The 26,206-nt window shown below is 54.7% G+C and overlaps 1 protein-coding gene across 1 annotated transcript in view; it reads left to right on the forward strand.

The window, feature by feature from the left end:
- The window catches only part of STX1A (syntaxin 1A), a 72,004-nt gene extending 46,287 nt beyond the window's left edge, over window positions 1–25,717 (forward strand). Inside the window, exons 4-10 of the mRNA XM_039732890.1 lie at window positions 8,716–8,790; window positions 11,440–11,513; window positions 16,235–16,343; window positions 21,679–21,752; window positions 22,043–22,180; window positions 23,766–23,876; window positions 24,479–25,717. Of these exons, the coding sequence (XP_039588824.1) occupies window positions 8,716–8,790; window positions 11,440–11,513; window positions 16,235–16,343; window positions 21,679–21,752; window positions 22,043–22,180; window positions 23,766–23,876; window positions 24,479–24,556 (659 nt within the window). The 3' untranslated portion in view covers window positions 24,557–25,717. The remainder of the gene's footprint in view (window positions 1–8,715; window positions 8,791–11,439; window positions 11,514–16,234; window positions 16,344–21,678; window positions 21,753–22,042; window positions 22,181–23,765; window positions 23,877–24,478) is intronic.
- The last annotated feature ends 489 nt before the right edge of the window (window positions 25,718–26,206 follow it).

A 26,206-nucleotide genomic window follows, 5' to 3' on the forward strand; every position in this document is an offset into this window, starting at 1 on the left:
TTTTCAGCCAGAGGTAATACTTGCTCTTTATCATGGAAATATGCAACTCTAAAAATAACCTTTCCACAATCCCCCAGCTGGCTCCTTTCTGCACAGAGCCCTGTGTCTCTGTCCAAGTGGGCTCACTGAGTGTCACCTTGTGCAGGGGTGAAGGACTTTCCTCCCTCCTCAGTCCCTCCATCAGGCCCTACTTCTGCCCCATGTTTTGGGATGCTCAGTCGTGGGGCCCCTCATGGGCACAGACTCACATCTGGAACATTTAATCCAGCGTTTGGGCTCTGTCTGATTTTGGGAAGAGCTGTGGTGTGTCCTAGGAGCTGGGGAGGGATGGGTGAAGTGCCTCAGGATACTGCAGTACAGGAATAAAGTGCCAAAAGCATGAGAGCCTCATGGAGTTGAACTGGGTCAAAAACAAGGTCCTGCTTCTGGGGTGGGGCAATCACCAGTGCCAGGACAGGCTGGGGATGGATGGATGAATGAGGTTGGACATGGGGGGAAATGTCAGACCCAGAGGGGCTGGCACAGGGTGCCCAGAGCAGCTGTGGTTGCCCCATCCAACCTGGAAGTGTTCAAGGCCAGATTGGACCAGGCTTGGAGCAACCTGGTCCAGTGGAAGGTGTCCCTGCCCACAGCAGGGGGTTGTGGTAGATGATCTTTGAAGGTCACTTCCAACCCAAACCACCCTGTGAGTCCATGATCCTGTGATTAAAGCTTGGGACAAAAAGGAATTATACTGCACTAGACATCTCTGTTTATGAGACTACTTCAAACCCTACAGAATTACAATTGCTTGTCTGTGATCCCAAATTCAGCCTAGCTTGTGTTCCTCAGACCTGGAGGAAAGTTTGTTTGCATGAAGAATGAAATGTCTGTCACAGCCTGGGAGAAGGACTCTTTGTGGGCAGGTCACATCAATCATCTGGATATTGTTTGGATGAAGTATGAAATGTCTTTGTCACAGCCTGGGAAAAGGACTCTTTGTGGGCAGGTCACATCAATCATCTGGATGGTCCTGCTTGTTCCTTGATATCAAGTGCTCACAGAATGAATTTAAAGCATTTTATCCTCCCTGCACTCCTCAGTGTTTCTTACACTTCTCTGTACCTCCTACTCCTGGAGTTTCACTTGCCATGGATTTCCATTTGCCTGTGCTCTCCCATGCGTGGTGAGGAGGAGAATATTTTCCCACCCTCTCCCAGTGTCACAGAAACTGGAGCTGGGAGTCACAGGGTGCCAGAAAACCCACCAGCAGTGGCCTGAAGGACAAGCTGAAGTTTTCTTGAGATGCTGAAACAAGAGGAGAACCTCTCAACCATTTTGGTGCATTAGTAAAGGAAAGTGGGAGAATAATGCAGAAAGGACACAAACATAGGGAAACACTTCCCTTTTTTTTGGGAAATACACGATGTATCTTATGCTGATTGAATTCCAACATTCCAGCAGTAAATCAGTTTGTTGCTAAACAGTTGATACCAAAAATAGGCACTGCTGGATTCAGTCTGCCTGAAGGTATTGATTGGGAAGTTTTCCAGGAGCTGAGTAAGATGGTGCCTTTGCCATTAGTGTTGATTTCCAATAATTTCTGGCATACCTAGTGGGCACTGGGAGTTTGGGAGGTAGAAGAGCATCGATTCTAAAGAGAGGGAATGAGCTGGGTGATTATTGACTGATTAAACTGACCTTGCTTCTGAGTAAAATAGTGGAGTATTCAAAGTGGGATTCGATTGGGAGAACTAAGGAAGACAAGACCCTTAGTGCAGTCAGTGTTGTAAAAATAGAGCTGAGGAGCTTTAGTTGGTACCTGTGCCCTCAGTGGCTGTGGGAGGGCTGGGGCAGCTTTGGTCCATGTGAGCTCCAACCCTGCATCTCAAGTGCCCTGTGTCCATCCTGGAGCTGCCAGGGGTTTGTGGGTGGCTCCAAGCAGAGTGGGAGCAGGCAGTGGAGGGGTTGGTTTTCCCAGTGCTGCCCTGGAGCTAACAGGATGAATGGAAGGGCTTGGAGGAGAGCCCTAGGAAGACAGAAGAAGGGCATGGACAGGGAAGGAGTGTTTGCTCATCAGCCAGCTCATTGCTCCAGGAGAGCAACTTTGGGGGTGATGCTCAGGGCTGAGAAGCTCTGACAGATGGGCACGTTTGCAGCAGCTGGGAGCAGCCATCCACAGCCCTTTTATTGCATGAATTTTGCTGTCTCAGTTGGGTGCCCCTCCTGAGGGTGGGATGAGTCCTGGGGATGCAGCCCCCTGCCCTCACCCCCACAGCCCTCACTGGATCCTGTGCTTCCATCAGGGCTTCCATCAGAGCCATTGCCTACTTTTCATTAAAAGATCTCCCAAACTCCCCCTGCTCTGAGCTGTTGATCCTTGCTGTTTCCTGCCAGCTCCGTGCCCTCCTGCTTTCCCAACAGCTGCTCCAGTGGAGCTGGAAAGGCAGTGTGGGATGTGTTGGGCTGAGGATGCTGGAGATGAGCTGTGGGTCTGGCTTTGCTGCTGAGTTTGAGGCAGGAGGCTCCAAGAGCCCTCTGCAGGCAGGATGGGCAGATTTTGGGGAGCCATATCATTAGAGGAGTTGGGTTCAAGCTCATGCCAGTGTACAGGCACTAATTATGTCATTGACACATGGCTCTCCTTCATCCCTTACTGTTTACAAACTGGTGTTTTATTGTTAATTGGGGAAAAAATGAGATCCAACTTTCTCTGGAAACAGAGAAACCAGAGCAAGGCACTGCACCAGCTCTGCTCTGCCACCCTTGCATGGGGTTGTCACCAAACCAAGGTCCTTTGGTGTGAGCACTGTGATTCCCTCATAAACACCCAGCAAGAAGGAGCTGTTGGTGCAGCAGTGTTGGTACCAGGGCAGGCACCATCCATCTGTGCTGGGCACTAATCCTGTGTCCAGTTCTGGGCCTCTCACTGCAGCAAAGACATCGAGGGGCTGGAGTGTGTCCAGAGAAGGGAATGGAGCTGGGGAAGGGTCTGGAGCACCAGGAGCAGCTGGGGGAGCTCAGTCTGGAGCAAAGGGGGCTCAGGGGGGCCCTTCTCACTCCCACAACTCCCTGACAGGAAGGGACAGCCAGGTGGGGTCAGGCTCAGCTCCCAGGGAACAAGGGACAGGACAAGAGGGAACAGCCTCAAGTTGTGCTAGGGGAGGTTTAGATTGGATATTAGGAAAAAATTCCTCACTGAAAGAGTGGTTAAGTCTTGTCACAGGACTGTGGTGGAGTCACCAGCCCTGGAGGTGTTCAGTGAACAGCTGGATGTGTGGTGCCGTGGTTTAGTGGGCATGGTGGTATTTGGTCAAAGGTTGGACTTGATGATCTTGAATCTTTCCCAACCCTGATGAGTCAGTGACTCTGTGGTTAACACATAGCACATCCATCCATCCATCCATCCATCCATCCATCCATCCATCCATCCATCCATCCATCCTTTCATCCTGACATTGGCCTCCTGTGGGCATTTCCCAGCTCTGAGGCCAGCTTGGAGCAGCAGGAGCAGTCGGAGGAGGATGACCACAGAAGGAGAACATCCTGAAGGTGCTCAGGACAGCTGTGTCAGCAGCAGGCTGTGGAGGGGCTGAGCTGGGCTTGGTACACGAGGATGCCCGTGGCCACTCTGGTGTTACCAGCCCAGTTATAGGTGGAAAACCCCCAGTGTCCAGCCAGGGGCCCCAGAGCCCATCCTTCCCAGTGTCTGGACTGGCCTGGCAGCCTGTGGGGATCATGCTGGGAGCCCAGAGTTTGGGAAGCAGGATCCGTCACCACTGGTATCAAATGCTGTTATATAAATGCAATTTCACTGATGGTACCAGAATTTAATTCCCTATGACTATGTTATAGGAACTAATTTAAATGTCCCATCCCTGGAAGTGTCCAAAAGCTGGCTGGACAGGGTTTGGAGCAACCTGGCTTAGTTGAAAGTGTCCCTGCCCATGGCAGGGTGTTGGAATGATCTTCAAGGTGCCTTCCAATCCAAACCACCCTGTGATTCTAGGATTCTGTGATCTCACCTGCTTCCCTTTCAATGAAGTAAAAAGTCAAAAGCTACAATTTAATCTCTTCTGGATCACCCCAAAACACATCCAGGTGGATGAATGAGGGGTATTTCAGGGTGTGCCTTTCATCCCAGGGGATCCCACAAGATTTTCAGACCTTTCTGTGCATCATCTCTGTTCTGGTCCTGTGTAAAAGCCTGGACATTTTGCACTGACCTTGAACCCTGGCTGTGTCTCTCCTTGCTGCACCTTGAACAGGATTTGTTCCTGGCGTGCAGGAAGTTAAAAATCCTGGGGTACTGCTCCTTCCTGACAGTACTGGTTGTCTCCTGTGCCCTGCTCCTGGCAGTGACAGGTGGATGGCCTTGCCACCTGTTTCTACAGCTTGGCAGGCAGCTGAAACTCCTTGTGTTGCTCCTGCAGGGGTGGGACAGGACTGGCTCTGCTTGCAGCAGGGGTGGAGCAGTTCTTTCCTGTTCTCTATTCTGTCATACCTGCTGCAAAGTGTTTTATTAGCCAGAGTTGAAAAAAATTCTAGACAATTAGGAAAGGGTTGAGTCAGCATCTGATGCTTTTGTTCTTGTTTCCCACAGCTTGAATCAATAAGTTGCAATGTGAAACTCTGAGCTCTGTTTCCAAGAATAAATGTCAGCCTTTGGGAACTGAAGGACTGCACAGAGGTCACTGATGTCCCAAATCTCTTTTGGCAAATGGGACTTCAGCTAGAAAGTCCTTCTGCACAGAGCTGCTCTCCATCCATCCATCCATCCATCCATCCATCCATCCATCTATCCATCCATCCATCCATCCATCCCCCAGTCTGTGCTGGCACTGGGGATTGCCCTGACCTACATTCAGGACCTTTCTAGCCAATCTCATCTCTAGTTCTTTTAAAACAGATTTCATTTGTGTTGCTTTAAGGCCATGAAACACTATGGAAGATATTTTTTCCAAATCCCTAGAGTTCCTCGGAAGGATTCATTATTTGCTCCCAGAGATCAGATCCTTGTAGAGCTTTCAGGTTTGTGCTTCCTCTTTGCATTCACCTTTAAAAAATACCCAACATTCCATAAAATGAAAGTTCCTAGATAAACAAGAAAGGTTGTTGTTGTTTTTTTTTTTTTTAATTTTCTTCAAAGAACTGTTCCCAATTCTTCTTTCATTTTTTATTGAAAGAGCTAAGTCTTTGCCAAAAAGATCCTTCCAGCTTTGCCAGGTAACTCAGCTGGGAATTAGCTTGGAATTGCACTTTTCTTGAGGATTTTGGTTGGTTGTTGTCAGTAAAGACTTGAAGGTTGCCGAGGTGAACTTTCTTAGTCCCAGCAAAGAGTCAAGGGCTGAGCACCTTGTAAGCAAAGTCACTGTCACCATGATGTCCAGAGAGATAGAGTGACAGTACCTGTGAAGGGTGGAGGTCTGTGCCTGCCAGCACCTGCCTGCTCTCCTGCCTGCTCTCCTGCCTGCTCTCCTGCCTGCTCCTGTGTGCTCCTGCCTCCCTGCCTTCTCCTGCCTGCTCCTTCCTGTGTGCCTGTTCCTCCCTTCTGCTCCTGCCTGCTCCTGCCTGTTCCTGCCTTCTCCTGCCTGCTCCTGCCTGCTCCTGTCTGCTCCTGTCTGCTCCTGCCTGTTCCTGCCTGCTCCTGCCTGCTCCTGCCTTCCTGTTGCTGCCTGCCTGCGGTGTCACCAGCCTGGGCTGTGTCTGCTCTCTGTCAGACAGCCCCAGGAGCTGTTGGCAGAGGGAGGAGGAAGAGTTTTTGCCCCTGCCTGCACCCCTGCCTGCTCCCTGCACTGCTGGGCTCCCTCCCAGGCAGGTCACAGCAGGCCCTGGGGCTTCTCAGGGGTGCAAGACTCAACCTTGGAGCAAAGACTCCTTCTCCCTCCTGGCAGAGACTGGGCACATGGGGATGGACATCTCTGCTCTGGCTGTGCTCAGTGCCAGTGGGAATGGAGCAGACATCCTGGGAGAGCTGTGGGATGTGGGGAGCTTGGCTCACACTCTGAAACATCCCACCTGCCCCCAGTGCCACTGGCATGAAGGGATGCTGGCCATAGCCAGCAGTGTTGTGGTGCTGCAGCTTCCCGTGGCTGTGTGTCACTGGCTGTGAATGGTTAAATAATCTGGGTGAGTCACTTAAACAGACACTGTGCATGTGAAAATAATTGTCTGGGCAGCCTGTGCCTGCCAGGCCGCCAAGCAATCCTCACACGGCCTGTGACTCAAATCAAGCCAGAAGGAGTGTTCTTCATGCTGCTCAGTTGGAAATATTTTGAGGGAAGGCATCCAGCCTTGTTCCTTGTCCCCTCTTCCTTCAGTGTGGTCCTGTGGCCCTGGCTGGCTCCCTGAGGGGCCAGCACAGGCCTGTGCTCAGCATGGTCCTGTGTGTCCTCAGTGGTAGCTTCACAGAGTGTTACACAGCTCATAATGGACCTTAAAGACCATCTCATATCTCATCTCATCTCATATCTCATCTCATCCCATCCCATCTCATACCCCTGCCATGGGCAGGGACACCTTCCACTGTCCCAGGTTGGTCAAGCTCTGTCCAACCTGTCTTTGGACACCCCAGGGGTGGGGCAGCCCCAGCTGCTCTGGGCACCCTGTGCCAGGGCCTGCCCACCCTCACAGGGAGAAACCTCTTCCCAACATCCCATCTATCCCTGCCTCTGGCAGTGGGAAGCCATTCCCTGTGTCCTGACCCTCCATCCCTTGTCCCCAGAGCCTTCTCCTCTCCAGGTGAGCACCCCCAGCTCTGCCAGCCTGGCTCCAGGGCAGAGGGGCTCCAGCCCTCAGAGCATCTCTGTGCCCTCCTCTGCACCTGCTGCAGCAGCTCCACATCCCTCCTGGGTTGGGGTCTCCAGAGCTGGAAGCAGCTCTGCAGCTGAGGTCTCAGAGCAGAATGGGGGGATCCCCCAGCCTGAACTGACAGGGAGAAGGGAAAGCACATGGCAGTGAGTTATGAGAAATTGTTCAGTAGAATTGAATTGAGGGTGGCTATGGGTGGGAAGGGACCTTGGCCAGTCCCCTCCAGCAGGTCCAGTGCTCAGCCTTTCACCAGCCTTGTGCAGAATTTTCATCCCACAGACATCCCACAGCCTCTGAATCTGCTGTTTGACCTCCGTCATGGATGTTTTTCTTCTTAATATCGAATTTGCATTTTCCTTGCCCCAGCTTGGTCCAGCACTGCTTGTTCTAGTCCTGTGCACCCCCAGGCTTCAGTAGGAAGCTGAATGTCACCTGCAAGTACCAGCAGGACACCTGGCCCCAGCTGCTCTCCACCCTGCTGCAGGGTGGTCTCAGACAGCAGTAGGGACCCCCTTGGCTTTCCTCTTTCCAGGTGAACAATCCCAGCTCCCAGCCCATCCCATGTCCATGGCAGCCTCTTGTCTCCAGTACTCCTGGTCCTTGTCTGCTTACCCAGCCTGGATGGCTGCAGGGAGTCACTCAGCCCAGGCTGGTTAATTTCTGTATTAATAAATAATTATTAATTCCTTGTTATTACAGTTATTAATTTCTTATTATAACAGTTTCTTATTTTATTACTTTCCTATTATTGCAAATTATTTCAAGAAATTTCTTCACATTACCATTTCTTATTATTTCTTTATTTCTTATTATTACAAGTTTTTCTTTAAGAATGGGTAAAAAAAAAATTTGTCGCTTAAATGAGAACTTAAACTGAAAATGTCCTATTGCTGCATTTGTGCCCCTTCTCCAGCAAATATCCTGGGGTGAAGGACTTCACAGATGTGTTCCTTCTCTCCTTTTCCAAATAGTGCTGAAGCTTGTAGCTCAGGGATAGGAATTTGTACAGCTGCCAGAATGAGAGGACCTTCCCCCAGAACATTCCCATCATCAAGATTTTCTAATTATGCCTGTGACTGGCAGCTGGCATCAGAACCATTGACATGAGTCAGTCAATATGCCTCAGCTCTATTAAACCAAGTTTTATTTAATTAAGTCTTGATCTCATCAAAATCAAGAGGGAGTGTTGGGCTGGCAGCAGGGAGAGCTGCACTGGCAGAGCACAGTTGGGTCCCAGGGAGCTGGGCCTGGGCTGTGCCCCTGCCCCAGGGGCTCTGGCAGTTCCTGAAGCACAGACTGGCGAGGGGCACCTCTGCAAATCCTGCCTTCTTTCAGGGCACGCTGGTTGTGGGAGAGGAGCTGTATGTGGTCACAGAGTCACAGGATGCTTTGGGTCTGAAGGGAATTTGAGGGATACCTTGATTGCTCCAAGCCCCAGGCCTTGGGCACTTGCAGAGATGGGGCAGCCACAGCTGCTCTGGGCACCCTGTGCCAGGGCTCACCCCACTCACGGTCTGACATTTCCTCCCCATCTCTGACCTGACCTCATCTCGTTCAGTTTAACTCTTGTGTTGGGGCCCCAGAGCTGGAAGCAGCCTGAGGTCTCAGGAGTGTGAGGAGAGTCCAGCACAGAGCATGGGGTGTGGAAGTGCTCCCAGTCTGGGGGTGGGAGTGCTCCCAGCCTGGGGGTGGAAGTGTTCCCAGTCTGGATTGTGGGAATGCTCCCAGCCTGGGGGTGGAAGTTTTCCCAGTCTGCATGTGGGAGTGCTCCCAGTCTGGGAATTGGGAGTGTTTTCAGTCAGGGGTTGGAAATTCTTCCAGTTAGAGGGTTGAAGTGCTCACAGCTCTGGTCTCTGCACTCTGCAGGGCAGCAGATTTTAGTGGTGTCTGCAGCACGTCCATGTTTGCTCTTTCCTCTCTCCCCAGAAACGAAAGAGGAGCTGGAGGAGCTGATGTCTGACATCAAGAAGACGGCGAACAAAGTGCGCTCCAAACTAAAGAGTGAGTGATGACTAAACTAAACTGAACTAAACTAAACTAAACTGAACTAAACTAAACTAAACTAAACTAAACAGCCTGGGATGGAGCTGTGGGCTCTGCCTGGAGCACTCTTGTCCCATGCTGGAAATACTCCCAGGGATCAGCATCACCTTCCCTCTCTGCTGTTCCCTCCTGATGCTTTTATCTGCCCTTGGTGAATTTGTCCCCTTGTGCCCCATTCCCAGAATGGAAATGAGGGAATGGGGCCAGGAGCAGCTGGTGGGCTCTGAGTGGGTCCTGTGCCACACCTGTGGCAGGGGTTGGACACTGGGCAAACCCCCAGTGTGGCCAAAGGTTCTGTTCAGGTCTGGGTGGGTGAGGAGGGGCTGCTGTGGGATGTGCTGCAGGATGTGACCTTCAGTGTCCACTATTGAAGGTCAGTCAGTCTCTGAGGTGTGAGAACAAGGTGGTTGTCAACCCACTGATGGTCAGGGTTGTGCTGGAGCACTCAGACAACCCAGAATTGCAAGAGTGGACCCCAGGGGACTGAGGGAGTCCATGAGGATGGCAGCACCCTGAGACAGGAGGCAGGTCACCCCTGGCACCTTGGATTTGCCTGTGGTGGCATGGACATCAGTCGGGGGTTTTTGTTGGCATTGGTGCAGAAGGCCTGGCTGTGTCTGAAGGGTGGGAGAGGAGCTGGTGCTTCCCCCAAGGCAGCAGGGTCCTCACTAATCCCAGGGTTTTGTGGAATTCTGGCAGCCATGGAAGACTCAGATATGCCTGGAGCCCTTTATTAGGTCACCACTGGTGTGGCCATGTCCCACGTGTGGGCCAGGAGACCTGTACCTCATGCTCCCTCTGTCCTCCTAACACATGATCTCAACTAGAGCCAGGAAGGAGAGCCATGGATGTCTTATCTATTCCATAATCCAAGGGATCCATTCCTATGGCCCTGAACAAACTGGGATCCCTGGTGATGGGGTTTGGCCTTAAAAAAACAAAAATCCTTTTCCATAAGTGTGTTGTTCAGTGTTTTTAAGGGACTTTGAAAGCCTGAAGGATTGCAGGACAGGCTTTTGTTTCCTGCTTCCAGAAAAGCCTCTCTGCTGTCATATTTACCTGCAGCAGCAGATGACTAGTGCTTGTGCTTTGTCCCAAATTGCCTCATGGCCAGCATGATCAATGACAGAAAACAGTCAGGACTGATCAAAAACAACATCTGCTGACAGCAAACTGACTTCTTCAGGCCAGACATTACTCATGCAGGGGCTAATTCTGATTACAAGCTTCTTGGGAAAATGTGATTTTGCTGGTTATCAGAACTGCCCAGTGTTTGCCAGTAGCATTCCATGGGAGTGGGGAGTGCTCTGTGACGAGGGTGCAGGAATTATTCAGTGTACACTCAGGGTATTTCACTGCTGAAATACACTGGGCTGTGCTGGAGGGTGAGCCCTGCTGCAGGAGGAACCTGCCCTGTGCTGGCCTTGAGGGACCTGCTCCAGCATGGAAATGCTGGGCTCTGGGAGCTGTGGGACATCAGTTGTTTGGGAATGGGGTCTTCAGCCAGACTCCAGGGATGTCACCAGCTCACATGGCTGGTTTAGGTGGAGATGTGTGTCTGCACACTGGCCAACCTGCTGATGGGAGCTTTCTTCCAAGTTTTATAAGCCCCTGCAATTAAATCTTAGAATTAGCATGTCCTGAGCTGGTCTTGAGGAGCAGGTTTCATAGAATCCTGGAGTGATGGGATGGTTTGGGTTGGAACAGGTCTCAAAGGTAATCTTATTTCACCCCCTGCCATGGGCAGGGACACCTCCCACTGCTCCAGGGTGCTGCAAGCCTTGTCTAACCTGGCCTTGGGCACTGCCAGGGATGGGGCAGGGTTGCTGGTCCTGCCCACGGCGCCATGGACCATGACAGTGCTCCTCCCTGCCGTGGCTCTCAGGCTTTGGGCAGTGAAGGATTCATGTCAATTGTCTTCCTAATGAAAGGGGCAGGTCCCTGTGCTGCTCCGTGGCTGCTCAGCACAGTGAGGGCACTCCTGCCAGCATGGTGGGTGCACCCTGTGCCACTCCAGGCAGCTGGAGGAGCTGCTGGCTTTAGGTTCCCTGGAGGAGTTTTGAGGTTTGGTATTCTGCAGACACTTCAGCTCTGGATTTTCTCCTCCTGCTCTCTGGTGGAATCAGCTCTCAAATTTGTTTGAATACTGGCAATCAGACCTAAGCACACGTTGATTTTATGTGGAAATCCTGGCTCAGCAGCCTGGGGGTGACAGTACTGCCCTTTCAACCCCAAATCACAGCCAGTGGCCAGGCACCAGGTGCTTTGCACTCATGGAACAGGGCTTTGCTGCCAGGCTGGATGGTGGAGTCAGGATTTGGGAAGTGCCCAGTACCAGCTGCTCCTTGATCCAGTGTTTCACAGTCCCTTTGCCAAGCAATCCCTTTCCTTTTAAGCACTGGAACAGGCACTCCACAACGGTGGCGTCACCATCCCTGGAAGTGTTCCAAAAATGAGTACTTGTGGCACTTGGCAGAGTGGTTTAATGGGCTTGAGGTAATCAGTGGAAGGTTGGGTTTGATGATCTTGGAGGTCTTTCACAGCCTTGATGATCCTGTGGTTGTTCTCCAGACAGCACAAACTAAAGTGTCCTTGTGCCCTGTGCAGGCATCGAGCAGAGCATCGAACAAGAGGAGGGGCTGAACAGGTCATCGGCCGACCTGCGGATAAGGAAAACTCAGGTGAGCCCCTGCACCAGGGAGGAGGCTGGGGAGAGGCAGCTGAGGGGTCCCAGCAGTGCTGGGAGAGGAGGCCTGTGCTTGGGATTTCTCTGCCTGGAGCTCTGTCCTCCTGCCCAGCCACGCAGAGCTGCTGTGTAATTTCTGCTTTCTGGTGCTGCTTTGGTGAGAGAGCACCTGGGGGGTGGCAGCCACTGCTCCAGCCTGGGATCTGTGCTTGCATCACTGCAGAGCTGTGTCCTCTCTACTGGGGATGTGGTGAAGACAGAGCAGCTCAGAGCCTTGTTCTGCAGCCAGGAATGTGTTTTAACAAACCATTAGGGGCTAAAGGCAGCAAGAGCAGCTGGTGGTGCTCTTTATCACCTGGGCTGGGATCCAGATGTGGGTCTGTACCTCTCACAGGGGGTTATGCACACACAGAAAGTCCTGATACCTCCATGCTCTGCAGTTTTATCTGTTGTGGTTTATCTCCTCCTCAGCCTGGGGAGCCCCTCAGGGAGCCTGCTCTCCCATCACAGTTGGTGCCAGATCAGCATGGCAGCGATGGTGATGGAGCAGCCCTGCACATGCAGCTCCAGCTGGAACCCCCAGCCTGCAGCAGCAGGGAGATGCTGTCCCAGCTCAGTGAGGGAGCCATCCTCTGCAGTGCTGTGGGAGGTGAAGGGCCCACCTGTCCCTAGGGCAGGCAGGGCAGGGAATTGCTGGGGCATGGCAGAGCCAAAGGATGGTGCAGCAGCATGTTGTGATGCAGAGCAGCTCTTGTGTTCCTTCCAGAAGGGATCCAGGGTGGACAGAGCTCTGTTGCAGCTGGACAGTGCCAGGCTGTCAGCAGATCCCATCCATGAAAAACCTTCCCTTCCCACTCTGGAGACACGTGTGTGTGCTGACAGCAGTGCTGAGAAGCCCCGAGGGGTTCTGCTCTGTCCTCTGTGCTGAGCCCCTCGAGAACTGATGTCACCCCAGGGCAGTGCCAGTGGCAGGGAGGGGAGGTGGCAGTCAGTGCTGTGGCCCTTGGCATTGGCTGTGCCCTTGTTTGTCAGGACAAGGCTTTACTTCAGCAGTGTCTGGGGAAACCGAGGTGGCCACAGATGGGACGTGCATAAGCCAGGGCTGTGGGTTTGAGCAGGGTTTAGGTTTGGTCTGTGTTGAACTCTGTGGTTCAGGTGTCATCCTGTGTGGAGAGTGGGATTCAGGGCTCTGCTCCATCATAAAGCTATGGATGGGTTTGGGATCCAGTCCAACCCCCTGCCAAGGGCAGAGACACCTTCTGCTATCCCAGGCTGCTCCAAGCCCCATCCAGCCTGGCCTTGGGCACTTGCAGGGATGGGGCAGCCACAGCTGCTCTGGGCACCCTCTGCCAGGGCCTCAGCACCTTTGTGGGGAAGAATTCCTTCCCAATATCCCATCTAACCCTGTCCTCTGGCAGTGGGAAGCCATTCTCCCTTGTGCTGTCACTCCAAGCCCTTGTCCAAAGTCCCTCTCCAGCTCTCTGGGAGCCCCTTCAGCACTGAAGTGACTTTAAGGTCCCCCCAGAGCCTTCTCTTCTCCAGGCTGAAAAACCCAAACTCCCTCAGTCAGGGAGTTGGGAAGTCTTGCAATCTGGGCATTTCTTAGCATTTCCCTGGGGGCAGGGAGGCACCTCCTGGCCATGGCACAGAGCCCTGAGTGGGCAGTGTGACACTGCTCCACTGTGGAGCTTTGGCTTCTGACCTGGCTGGTCCCTGACTCTGGGCTCCTGCAGGTGTTTGTCTCCCCAGTATCCAGAGGGATGGAGACACCACAGACCATGGGTGTCCTCTGAGCCCTGGTTCTGTGTTTGACCACTCTTATGAATATTTTCCCCCCCTTAATGGGAATTCCATGTGCCAGCTTTGTCCCTCATCTCCTTTCCTGCCCCTGTGCACTTCCAGGATGAGTTTTGCTCCAGCTTCTTTTTTTGCTCCCTCTGGGTCATTGTGACCAAAGGACCTTTCTAAGCTCTGTCACCTCCAGCTGACCAGACCCTGCTTCTTCAGCCTGTGCCCCACCTGGGGTCACCACCCCCTTTGTCCTCCTGCAGTGCCACTGAGCAGGTCCAGCCCCCTGGGCAGTGTGTCCCCAAAGCCTGGCCTGCTCTCACCTCCCTCCCCTCATTCTGTGTGGATTTGGGATGAGCCAGGCTGGAAAGCTGATTTAGACACGCCTGGTGCAGGAAGCTTGGGGTTTCTGTAGGTTTTTGTGCCTTCTCCAGTTTGTATGGAGCTGCACTTAGCAAAACACTGAGTAAGAGGAGGGTGAGGAGCTGATTCCCCTTGTGAACATGTTGTAAACCTGGAGTAGCTGAGCATTAGGATTATGCACTTATGTTGTGGCTTTGCTGAGGTCATCTCCAGCCAGAACAGTCTCATCAGAGCTGGACCTGCCTGCAGCAGACTCAGGCACAGGGGCCACAGCTCCTAAGGGCATCCCAGTCCAGAAATGCAGCCAATGATGCAACTTCCCAGAGGTCTCAACAGTATTTTCCAGGGTTCTATATGTATATATCATATATAAGTATATATTATATATTATATATAAAAAAATATTTTATATCTTATATAATTATTCTATACAATATATAAAATATCATATATATATATAATGATATAATAATATTTATATTATATATAAATATAAGTATATATTATATATATAAATATAAATTTTTTGTATTACCCTAAAAATACCTTCCTATTAATCACATGAAGGACAAGGACCCCAGTTTCAGTGTGTGTGCTTTTGGGGGCTTTCAGAGCCCACTCTGAATACCTAGAGCTTTTATCAGCTCTTTGGAAATCCAGCTGGGGCTGCTTTGTCCATGTTTGGGAAGTGAAGAGTGCTAGACCTGAGTGAAACAAATCCTTTTCCTAACCTGAGTTAATATTTTCTGTTTAAGGAGTTGAATCACAAGGTTCATTTTGATATGCTTTTTATTTGCTGTGAATATTCAGGTAGGTTTCTGTAATGTCTGGAAGCCATTTAAAATGCTTTTTTCCAGCTGATTTTGCACAAAACTCCCTATTCCTTCAAAAATCAAATGCATATTATAGACGTGTGGGATGCTCATAGGAACATAAAATAACAGTCTGAGAAGGTAAACACGGAGTTAAGTCATTTCTTAAGCAAGAGAGGTGTAGCATGGTGTGCTAGTGAGCAGGAAGGCTGTCACTCAGCACCCAGGCTATTTCTGGCTCCAGATCAACATATGTTGATAGTTTTCAGCTGAATGAGAATGAGGTGGATTTTAGGAAAAAACAATTTTGGAGCAGCAGAAGACTCACTTGGATGGCACATCACGTTTTGAGCTGTTTGGGAGCTGTGACCTTGCTCTGGGCCAGCCCCTCTGGAGCAGGGGATGGAGCTGGAGCTGCCAGGGGCATTGGTGGGTGTGAGGTTTGGCTGGAGCAGGGAGAAGATGAGCTCTCCATGAATACTGTGCTCTTGCTGGTTCAGAACAGCAGCAGAGCCAGTGGCAGAGGACCCTGCAGGTGTCTCCTGTGCTCTCTCCAACACATCTGAGTGCTGCTGGTGCCAGGCATGTCTGACATTCCCTCACTGTGCAGAGAGTGCCCAGAGACGGGAATGGAGCTGGAGAAGGGTCTGGAGCACGAATCTGATGAGGAAGCTGGGGGAGCTGTGTCTGGAGAAGAGGAGGCTCAGGAGGGACCTTCTGGCTGTCCACAGCTCCTGACAGGAGGGGGCAGCCAGCTGGGGGTGAGGCTCTGCTCCCAGGGACAAGACAAGAGGAAACAGCCCCAAGGTGTGCCAGTGGGGGTTCAGGCTGGGCATCAGGATGGATTTCCCCATGGAAAGGGTGGTCAGGCATGGGAAGGCAGCCCAGGGAGGTGATGGAGTCCCACCTCACACCTCCTACCTGGAGGTGTTGAAGGAACAACTGGAGGTGGCCCTCAGTGCTCTGGGCTGGGTGACAAGGTGGGACATGACAATTTTGGAGGTCTTTTCCAGCCCTAATGATTATTGTGTGATGGTGCCTTTGAGCAGGCTGGGTGCTGTTGCCCCCAGCAGTGCAGGGTGATGCCCATGGGTCCATGCTGTGCCTCTGCAGGGTCTGGCATGTCCCAGCAGTACAGCAGTGGCAGGCAGGGCCCAACCCAGGGCACTGCTGTGGCCTCCAGGTTTCTGGGCACAAGCAGGGCAAGGAGGTGCTGCCAGCCTCCCAGGGGACCTCCTCAGGGCTGGAGGCTGTGCTTGGTAGGGCTGGATGAGGGATGCCTCTGGTCCACTGCCCTGGGGATGTGTCACCTGCTGCCACCTGCCCCCCTTGTGCTCTGTCATGCTCTCTGGAGCAGCATTTGGGCTGGAAATGCTTTTGGGGTGGTTGGATGTGGATGCTGTGGGACAGAGAGAGAAACAGCAAGCGTTTGTCACAGCAGCTTGTGAAAATTTTCAGGGAGTTGTAAGGAAGTGATAACTTGTTAAGTATAAACAATTTGCAGGTGGTGGTTTTTTTGCTTCATTTTTCTAGGTTTTTTTAAGGATGATGTATGAGAAAAATGTTTTTTCTTTCTCTGAGGTTTAGAGATGTGAATCCCAGAAATATTTTTGGGAAGTCGTGCCTTGCTTTTTTCTGTGAAGAGAAACACAGCTACAGCTGGAGGTGCAGGAGGTGCTTCCCTGCTGCAGGGGCAGCAGGGCTCTGTCTCTGCTGGCACCCTGAGCTCCTGTCCCCTTGTGTTCCCTCTCAGCACTCCACGCTGTCCCGCAAGTTCGTGGAGGTGATGTCGGAGTACAACGCCACGCAGACCGACTACCGGGAGCGCTGCAAGGGCAGGATCCAGAGGCAGCTGGAGATCAGTGAGTACCCTGCAGCAGGGCTGGGTAACCCTGCCATGGAGCACAGCTGGGTAACCCTGCCATGGAGCAGGGCTGGGTATCCCTGCCATGGAGCAGGGCTGGGTAACCCTGCCGTGGATGGGTATCCCTGCCATGGCCAGCTCACAGGGCTGGGTAACCCTGCCATGGAGCAGGGCTGGGTAACCCTGCCATGGAGCACAGCTGGGTAACCCTGCCATGGAGCAGGGCTGGGTAACCCTGCCGTGGAGCAGGGCTGGGTATCCTGCCATGGAACAGGGCTGGGTAACCCTGCCATGGAGCAGGGCTGGGTATCCTGCCATGGGGCATGGCTGGGTAACCCTGCCATGGAGCAGGGCTGGGTATCCCTGCCATGGGGCACAGCTGGGTAACCCTGCCATGGAGCACGGCTGGGTATCCCTGCCATGGAGCAGGGCTGGGTAACCCTGCCATGGAGCAGGGCTGGGCAACCCTGCCATGGGGCACAGCTGGGCTCTGCTGGGGTAGCCACTCGGGGTCTGATGGCTTGACCTGGACCTTCCCAGAGGGAAATCCTGCAAGAGACAACTTTCTAGGGGTCTCAGGCAGCCCTTCAGTAACCTCAGCAAGGGGCAGGCAGCTCAGCTCTGAGCAGTGATTTCAGCTCTCAGCAGTGGTTTCAGCTCTCAGTGATTTCAGCTCTGAGCAGGGATTTCAGGTCTCAATGATTTCAGCTGTCAGTGATTTCAGCTGTTAGCAGGGATTTCAGCTCTCAGCAGTGATTCCAGCTCTCAGCAATGATTTCAGCTCTGCCTTGCGAGGTGTACCCTGGCCAGCCCAGGGACAAAGAGACAGGAGCACTGTGTAGTTATTCCACAGAGTTCCTTTATTCTAGCACCTTGTGAAGGAGGCCAGGGACAGCAACTCCCCCCTGAACAGGGCAGAAGCAGGGGTTTTTATGGGGAAAAGTGGAGGTGGGACAAAGGGGAAAAAACAATTGGCCCCAACAAATCTACACGGGGTTCCAAAGCAAGCTGGGAACTCACCATGACCAAGGAGGATTTTTCAGTCCAGGAGGGTTTGAGAAGATCTTATCAAGCCCATTCAAGGGATGCCTGTCCAAGGGAGAGGGTTGGCACACCTGTCTGTCTGCTCACCATGTCCTGCACTGGCTCCCAATGGATCAGAGCTGCTCCCACAGCTGGCAGAACGCCCAGGAAAAGCCAGGATGCACAGGAGCCTCTGGGAGACACTGGAGCATGGCTCCTGTGAGGGATGGACATGGGGTGGGACCTTGACAGTGCATCCCAAAATGCTGCAGAGAGAGCACAGGGATCACAAGGAGAGCGATTCCTTCTGTGTTTGCAGCTAATTTGTAATTTAAAGAAGCTCACAGGAATTCCTGATTCTGTGGGTATTTGTCCTTCCTCAGGGTGCTCTTCTTCATGGATGAACTAAGCTAAACATGAAAACAGGGAAGGAATTCTTGAGATGGGAGCACTCCCTGCTCCTGATGGTCTCCCTTGCACAGGAGGAGCAGGAGCCTCAGTGCTGCCTCTCTGGGCCCAGGACTGAGGGCTCTTAGCAGCCATTATGCTGTGGCCAAGGATGGACCTCAGGTGACACCTCTGTGGCTGGTGACACCTCACCCAGGTGATGCTACTGTGGCACCAGGACCTCTGAGCCCATCACTGAGGAGCAGTCCAGTCCTGCCTCTATAAAAACACTTTCCTTGTGGTTCTTCTGGGCACTCAGTGGTACCTGGATAGTTTAGAGCAAGGGGTTGTCTCCCAGCAAAGAAGAACCATGTCTTTAGGGGAATAAAAGGAGATTTTTACAAATAATCTCACTTTCAGACATGCTGTGGGGTTTGTGCTCAGAATGGAAGGCTCTGAACTTAGTCCTTTATTTTTTCCTAACAACCAAATGGATGTTTTTTCTTTCCTCCAACAACTCCCTACTGTGAATGACAGGAGATCTGTGAGTCAGCCTAGGGTCCTTGGTGGTCACCTGTGGGAATGTGCTGGGAGTCTGGGTGCTGTGGGGATTTCTGTGGAGGGCTGGAAGGAGACACAGCCCTGATCTTTGTTCAGATTAGCCTTCCTGATGTCTGATGCTAACAGGGCTGCATGGGAAGGCTGACTGACACGAGGCTCAACAAGAGCTTGCCAGTTTGCTGTAGAGCAGGATGTGTCACTGCTCCAGCTGCCTGACTCATCCCTGAGCCACCACCACCCTGCAGTGACAGCTGGGGAGTGGCTGGTCATGTGAGCAGGAATTTAAGGTATCCCTGTGCCTCCCTCTGAGAGAGGAGGTTTGGAAGGACTCAGCCTTGTCCTTGATTGGATGCAGACCTGGAAGAAACCTTCCTCTTGTTTTCTTCCTGAATTTTTGGGAGGGCTCTGCTGCTCTGCTTAAATCCTGAAGATATACTGTTATTGTGTCTGCTCTGTCCATCCTGCCAGTCTGTGAGTGCCTGACAGAGCCTGGTGGGGTTGGGAAAGGGCTGCTCAGGAGTCCCCATGGAGCAGTGTGTGGTGCAGGGGAGGTGTCCCTGGCAGCAAGGGACTCTTGTTCCCTGCAGGGTGGAGGAGTGTGGGAGATAAGTGCATTTCTCATTGCTCCAGGGGAGGTGCAGAGCTGGGATGGGGCTGTGCTGGGAGGGACACAGCCCTCTGCACAGCCCTCTGCCAAGGCTGGATTCCCCCATCAGGACAGTGGAAAACATTTCCTGGCAAAAAGACTCATCAAAAGGAACAGCTTATGGATGTTTTACCAGGAGTGCTGCCTGGAGAGGGGCTCTGCTTGGCCTGGGGTGTCCCTTCAGCCCCAGCTGCTCCTGCACAGGCTCCTTGGGACAGAGCTCAGCTGGGGTGTGGTGACTGCACAGATCTCCACAACATCCTCAGCTCTCATTTCCTGCTGAGGAGTCCAAAGAGAGAAAGTGCTGGGAGCTCTGACAGCAAAGCCAGAAAATCACTCAGGTTTTCAGAGTATGGGAGCAGGAACTTCTCAGTTGCTCAGATGCTCTGGGCAGGCTCCCAGCACCAGCAAGGTTCTCCATCCTCACCACATCTGGCTGTGCAAGTAGGACAGTGGCAGAGTTGGTGATGCAGAGTCACTGCCCTGGGCTGTAGCCACCCCCTGGGGCTCCCCACAGCCCTCTCAGGATCTGTTCCCTTCTCCTTGTGTGGGCACTGCTGTGTCTGTGTGTGCCACAGGTTGTGCTGTGTAACCTCAGCATCACACTGCCCACCCAGGAGCAGCTCTGAGGGCATGAGGTGTGCAGGGTTCTGTGGCTGAATCCTCATCCTGATGCCAGCCTGGGCAGTGCCAGACCTGTCTGAGCTGGTGACAGCCAGGGGTGCCACTCACTCGTACCTGTCACCTCACACACAGGACTGGGCAGGACAGCATTATTCAAATCTCTATGGATTTGTGTCTGTAAGTGTGTAAAAGGCAGCTCCAGGCAGAGGATCCCAGCCTTGGAAAGGTGCCTTGTCCTCAGTGTGAGCCCCAGCTGTGGCTCTGCAGGTGCCCTGCTGCTGGGAGCAGGGATGCTGCCAGCCAGGGGATGCTGCCAGCTGAGCCCTGCTTTGGCCGTGGCACACTGGGCTCCTCCAGCCCTGAGCTGCCTTCCCCCTTCCCTATTTACAGACATCCTCTTGCAGGCTTGGACAAACTGCATCCAGAGTCAGCTGGGCTGTGGGACTGAGCTGTGGCACCAGAGGCTTCCCTGGGAGCTTCCCCCACACCCTGACAGGGCTGCTCCATGGGGATGGTCTCTGTCCAGCTGGGCACTACAGGGCTGTGCCTTGAGGTGGGAAGTCTCCTCAGTGGTTTCATGGTCACCTGTCCCAAAATTTGCAGTGGCTCTGCAGTGACCTGGGCAATGTCTCTCACCCTTCTCTCCCTGCCAGCTTAGGGCTGAGTTTGCTCCTCCAGTTTCCTCCATGCTCTGGGCTTCTTGTCTTGTTTCAGAGCTGCTTCTCCCCAAGAAACTTCAATTGCTAGAGGTGCCAAGTAAGAGGCAGATGGACTCTGGAGCTCTCTGGGGAGGCACAGGTCCAGTGCTCAGGATTTTCCAGTGTTTCACTGAATTTTGGGGCAGGAGTGTTCCCCCAGGCTCTTCTCCCTCAGTGCTACCTTGCTCCATCCTTTCTCCATCCTTTCACTCCCATTTTTGGCTGTGCCATGGCCCTGTGGGAATGTGAGCAGCAGATCAATCAGGTACTCAGAACACTGAGCTGATTTTACTGCTGTGGAGGAGCTGATGACAGGCCAGGAAGACAAAGGATGAAGCCCAGTTAGGAGGCAGTGGCCCCCTCAGGTTGTTTTTGTGACTCAAACCAGCAGCTTCTCAGGGCTTTGGGGTCACTACCAGGTCACAGTTGTCTAGAGCAGCCTCACACAGAGCTCCAGCCTCTGCCCATGTGTCTGAGAGCTGTGCTTGGCTCTGCCCCATTTCCCCCTCTCTGAGGTGCCCTGGACTCGCCCTGGAGGAGGCTGCTGTCCTTTTCAGTACCACAGGCTGCAGGCAGCATGTCACAGGGGAGCATCTGCAGACCCCAGCCCTGCTCTGCAGGTTTTGGTTCCATCAAGCTTGGTGGAGTCACTTCATCAGCTGTCCCTGCCTGACTGCCCTGTTCACACCAGTGGGTGTCACTTGCTATGTCTCAGGTGACCTGCTCACCCTCCCCATCCCACTGGACAGCATCTCCATCTGTTTGGCTGTAGTTCCCTGTGTCCCACATGGCTGCTAGCCCAAGAAATTCACTGCAGTTATGCAGGAATCAGTGCCACCCATGGAGGGATCAGAATCTCTCTCTGCTGCATGGGGTGGGGAAGGGAAGGAATCACAATTTTCTTCGGGTGTGGGTGAATTGTTTTTAGAGGAGCCATGAGGCTGGAGGCACCCAGAGACATGGAGGGGGAAGGACAGAGCCTGGCTTCTGTCACACACAGCAGGGCCCAAAGCTGAGCCCAGTGTCCTCATGGTGTTAGACTGGCTGGGACAGGGATTGTCCAGAACACACCTGAGTGTGGCTTCTTCCCCACCCCTCCTCCTTCACAGACACCGTGGCTGCAGCAGTCCCTTAGCACTGCTCCCTGCTCTGCAGGAATGCTCAGTGTGCCCAGAAGGGCATTCCAGTGTGAGTGAGCCAAGCTGGCAGCTTGATGCCCTTAACATAGGGGGTGTCAGAGCCAGGCTCTAAGAGGGCAGCCCCTCAAACTGCTCTGTGTGCTCTTGGGGCTGAAAGCTTTGCTCTGTTCCACTCGTGGGAGGATTACCTTGGAGCCTGTGGGACCTGTGGTGGGGACAGGGGGCTCTTGGCTGACCTGTGTTGTGTGCTTGCAGCTGGCAGGACCACCACCAGCGAGGAGCTGGAGGACATGCTGGAGAGCGGCAACCCGGCCATCTTCTCCTCTGGGGTAAGCTCTGCCACCAGCTGCAGCTGAGCCAGCCCCAGCCCAGGGGATGGGCTGCTGGACGTGCCACAGTGGCCTCACTACAGGGTAATGAACACAGCCTGTGTAGGAGGGGGCCTGGGGGCTCAGGTCTGGCCTGAGGATCTGTTGGGATCTGAATCCCAGCATCCTGCTGCAAACTGCCTGGCTTGGGGTGATGGAGGGGTCTGCAGCTCCTGCTCATCCCTCCCTTGGTGCCCCAGCGCTGGAGCTGGGTCTGAGCGTGGTGCTCAGTGGCCTTATTTTCTCTGCAGATCATCATGGATTCAAACATCACCAAGCAGGCACTGAACGAGATTGAGACACGGCACAGTGAGATCATCAAACTGGAGAACAGCATCCGAGAGCTGCACGACATGTTCATGGACATGGCCATGCTGGTGGAGAGCCAGGTGGGGAAAAGGTGCAGCCCAGGGCTCACCTCGAGGGGTTGGAGGGTGATGGGGCTCCCTGTGGTGGGTGGGGAGGCTGGACAACAGTGCTGAGAGGAAAAAGCCACATCTAGGACCAGCATGGCTCCCAGTGGGGCTGAGCTGGGCTCCCAGGGCTGGAGCCACCTGCCTGGCACCCCAGAGCTGGGGTGCTGTGTGTGGGGGGTGGGAGGCTCAGCGAGGGGCTCAGAAGGAGGGCAGTGGGTGGCTGCCATGCAGGGGGAGATTCCTTCATCTTCCCTGGAGCACCAGGCCCGTGTGGGTGAGCTCGGGGTGGCCCCTGGGCTGTGCTGCCAGCCCGTGGCACCAGTCCCTTCAGCCAGGCACGGGCTCCTGTGTCTTTGCTCACCCCCCTTCTTGCCTGCCATGCTGCCATGGCCCGAGGACACGTCGTGGCAGGTAAAGGCCCCCTGGCCAAGCCCCTGGTGCTGCATGCTCTGCTCTGCATGGCTGCTCCTGCATGGCTGCTGCTTGCATGGCACTGGGATGGCCAGTGGCAGGACAGCAAGGGTCACCAGGGCACTGTGGTGTTGGTGGCCTGTCCTGTCTGCATTGGGGGACATTTGTGGGGATTCATGACTCCATGCCTGCTCAGAGGGCTGGACTGTGCCAGCACCTTTGTCCTGTGGGTGAGAAGCTTGGAGCTGCTGGCACTGGGAATAGAAGGGCACCAGGCAGGCAGCAGGGCTGGAAGCTCTGCCCTGGCATGGCACAGGTAGGAAGAAGCAGCAGCAGTTTTACACAAACAGTTGGTGGGGCTCAGTGCTCAGCCCCCCAGGCCCCAAAGTTTGTCATCCCTGTGCTCTCCAGCACAGAGAAATGGGCATTGCAGAGTTGGTGGCTATGAGCCCATGGCTCTGTGGCCTCAGTTCCCTCCATGCCATGCAGGGCTCCAAACCTCCCACTGCTGCCAGCCCTGTCCAGCTGCTGCACACCTGGCTGTTTCCCTGCTGGGTCAGGATGGGGCCAAAGGAGGTGAACAAGGCTGGAGGAGCTCACCCCAACTCATGTCCCCACACCCAGAGGAGCCCCCACTCCCAGCCTACCCCTGCAGCAGGGGCAGGGCAGGGCAGGGGTCTCTGCAGGGCTCTTCACTCCTGGCTGGCTGTGCTCCAGACCCTCCTGCCTTTGGTGCAGTGCATGTGTGGATGGGAGCGGTGGTCCCTGGTCCCTGCACGTGCGTGGTGTCCTGGGCATCCTTCATGGTGCTGCTGGCCCTGTCCTTGCTCCCTGCCATGCCTCCTGTTCCAGCAGCATGTGGTGTGGTGCTGGTGTAGATCCCACTGGGGCTTTGCTGTCACCTGAGATCTTGGACAGGTCAGCACCGGGACTGGGCTGGGAGCTCCCTTGTCCCTCTCCCTTGCTTGTCTCCCTGCTGGGATGTGCCCAGAGATCCTCTGGGACGGGGCATGCAGTCCAGAGGAGACAGCCCGTACTGCAGGCAGCTGACGGTGCTTCTCTCTGTGCAGGGCTGCTGGGCAGGGCAGCATCCCCCCGGAGGCAGGGAGCGGCAGAGCAGGAAGGAGCTCTGAGTGTCCCCCTGCAGGGAGAGATGATTGACCGCATCGAGTACAACGTGGAGCACTCGGTGGACTACGTGGAGCGGGCTGTGTCCGACACCAAAAAAGCGGTGAAGTACCAGAGCAAAGCCAGGCGGGTGAGTCACGGCTCTGCCTGTACTGCTGACACCTCCATCCCTGCACAGGGCCTGCCTGGCCCCGTGCCTGCCCCAGGCAGCCTGGCACAGCTTTGCAGCTGCCCACATTGCCCCACGCCACTGGGAGCAGCCCAGGCCCTGAGGGTGGCACAGCTGAGGCAGAGCTCCCAGCACAGACCGTGTGAAAGCTGACAGTGAGCCATAGGGCAGGGGTGCTACCTGGTGGGAGGAAAAGGGACAAGGTGGACCCCTGGACTGTGAGAGCCACAGTTATTGCCCTTGCAAAAACAAAAAATAGAGATAGGTCATGGTTCAGCTCAGATTCAGAGCAGTGCCAGCTGTCTGTCCTGCTCCCATATCAGCTTTGGGACCTGAAGGCCACCAGCTCAGCTCTGCCAGCCCAGGGCAGAAGCAGGAGCAGGGGTGTCTCTCCCTGCCCAGGACTGCCAGGGCCCTTCTGGCTCCCAGGGTGCTGCTCAGAGCCCACCATGGGCCAAGGGGAATGGGACAGATTGCTGTGCTGAACTGCTGCATCCACCCTGCCCCAACACTCACCATCCCCTCTCCCCTCTCTCCCCACCGCCACTGGGACACCTGAGCAGAAGAAGATCATGATCATAATCTGCTGCGTGATCCTGGGCATCGTCATCGCCTCCACCTTCGGCGGCATTTTCGGCTAGACTCACCCCAGGACTGTTTGTGTGCGATGGACGGAGCCGCGCGTGCCATGGGGCTGCAGCCACGCCAGAGCCACCCGCGCAGCCCCGGAGCCTCCCAGCAGCATTTCAGTTTTAATGCATGGTTGTTTGTGACGCTGTGTGTGCGGTGCGGTGCGTCTGTGTGGAGGGAGCTCCAGCCCCGGGGCGCAGGCGGGGGCCGGCGATGGTGATGGGTGCGAGGGGGACCCGGCGGGGAACCCAAGCTCTCATCACTGCTCCAGGCTGGGGGGCTGGCTGGGACCCGGCGGGGACACTGCTGCTCATCCCTAATGGGCAGTGTGTTAGTGACAGGGGAGGGATGGGAGGGGTGGTGGGTGTTTGGGGTCCCCGGGAGTGCGGTGCCCAGTCAGCCTGCCCAGCTTGCCCATCAGCTCCAACTCTCATGTCTGTCAGCCGCATCTGTGCTTGCAAACACCTTCCCTCGGGCTGCTTCTCTCCGGGGCCCTTCCCCAGGGGTGTGCTCTGCCCAGCCCTGCCTGGCCAGTGACTGTGTCCGGCTCTGGGGCTCCATCCCTGCCGCTCCTCCCGTGGCAGGGCTGTCCCCTCACCCCAGCAAGGTGCCAAAGGCTGGATGTGCAGGTGGTGGGTGCCTGGTGGAGCATGTGCTGCTTGGGGCCATCACAGTAGCCTGGGGACAGGAATGAGGCATGTGGGGGCCAGTGCTGCTCCTGATTGCTGGCCTGGCAGGGCAGGGCGGCACGGAGTCTGAGGCCAGTGAATTTCCCTGGCTGCTCATCCTGCAGCCAGCCTCACCACAGGCTCTCAGCCCTGGCACACGGTGGTCCTGGCTCCTCTTGCCCACAGGCTGGACAAACCTGCTGGGGTTTGGGGCTGTTGCTGATATCCAGTCCCTGGCAGCGCTCACCTGCAAGCAGGGCAGCTCCAGCCTTGATTTTCCATACCCTTGGCTGGGGGTTAGAAGCAGTTGGGCTTTCTCCTGTTGTGGTCCCAGGAGCAGCCCTTGCTGCATCCAGCCCCCTGCAAAGCGAGGAGCAGCTGCCTCCCTCCTCCTGTCTCCAGCCTGGTTCTGAACAGGCCAGTGCCTGACTGCCTGTTTGCCACCTGCTGGCACCGTGCCCTCCTGCCCAGCCATCCAGTGAGGCACCTCTCAGTGGGGAGCTGGCTGCCCCGTGCCCTCTGCCGTGCCCATGACACAGATGCAGCTGCTGAGGGGGTCTCACTGGCAGCTCAGGGGGGTCCAGTACTGCCATTGCCTGTTCCCTCAGGCTAGGGACAGGGCTCTGCCCTCACCTTCCTCTGGAGACCCCAGGGCTCTGGCTGGCCTGTGCACATGCCAAAGCACCACAGAGTCCCAAGGTAGGACCCACTGCCACTCTGGGACAGGGGCTGGCTGTCAGCTGCTGGTAGCAGAAAAGGGACACTGGATGGCAGCCAGTATTCTAGCCTTGGGCAGCATCACCTCCCAGCTCCCACCAGCACCAGGGCAGGGTGCTGTGGCTCAGGCACTGGCTGTGTGTGGTGCCCCTGGGTGCAGGGGAAAGGCAGTGGCTGTAGCCAGAGTGCTGCCTGCCCCAGGGCCAGCCCTGGCACAGCTTCTGTGCCACTGTCACCCGAGGTTCCCCCACACAGCCCCTTGCTGCATGCAGCTGC

The sequence above is a fragment of the Passer montanus genome, unplaced genomic scaffold, assembly GCF_014805655.1.
Source record: "Passer montanus isolate IOZ18808 unplaced genomic scaffold, ASM1480565v1 scaffold81, whole genome shotgun sequence".
NCBI classification, from domain to species: Eukaryota; Metazoa; Chordata; class Aves; order Passeriformes; family Passeridae; genus Passer; species Passer montanus.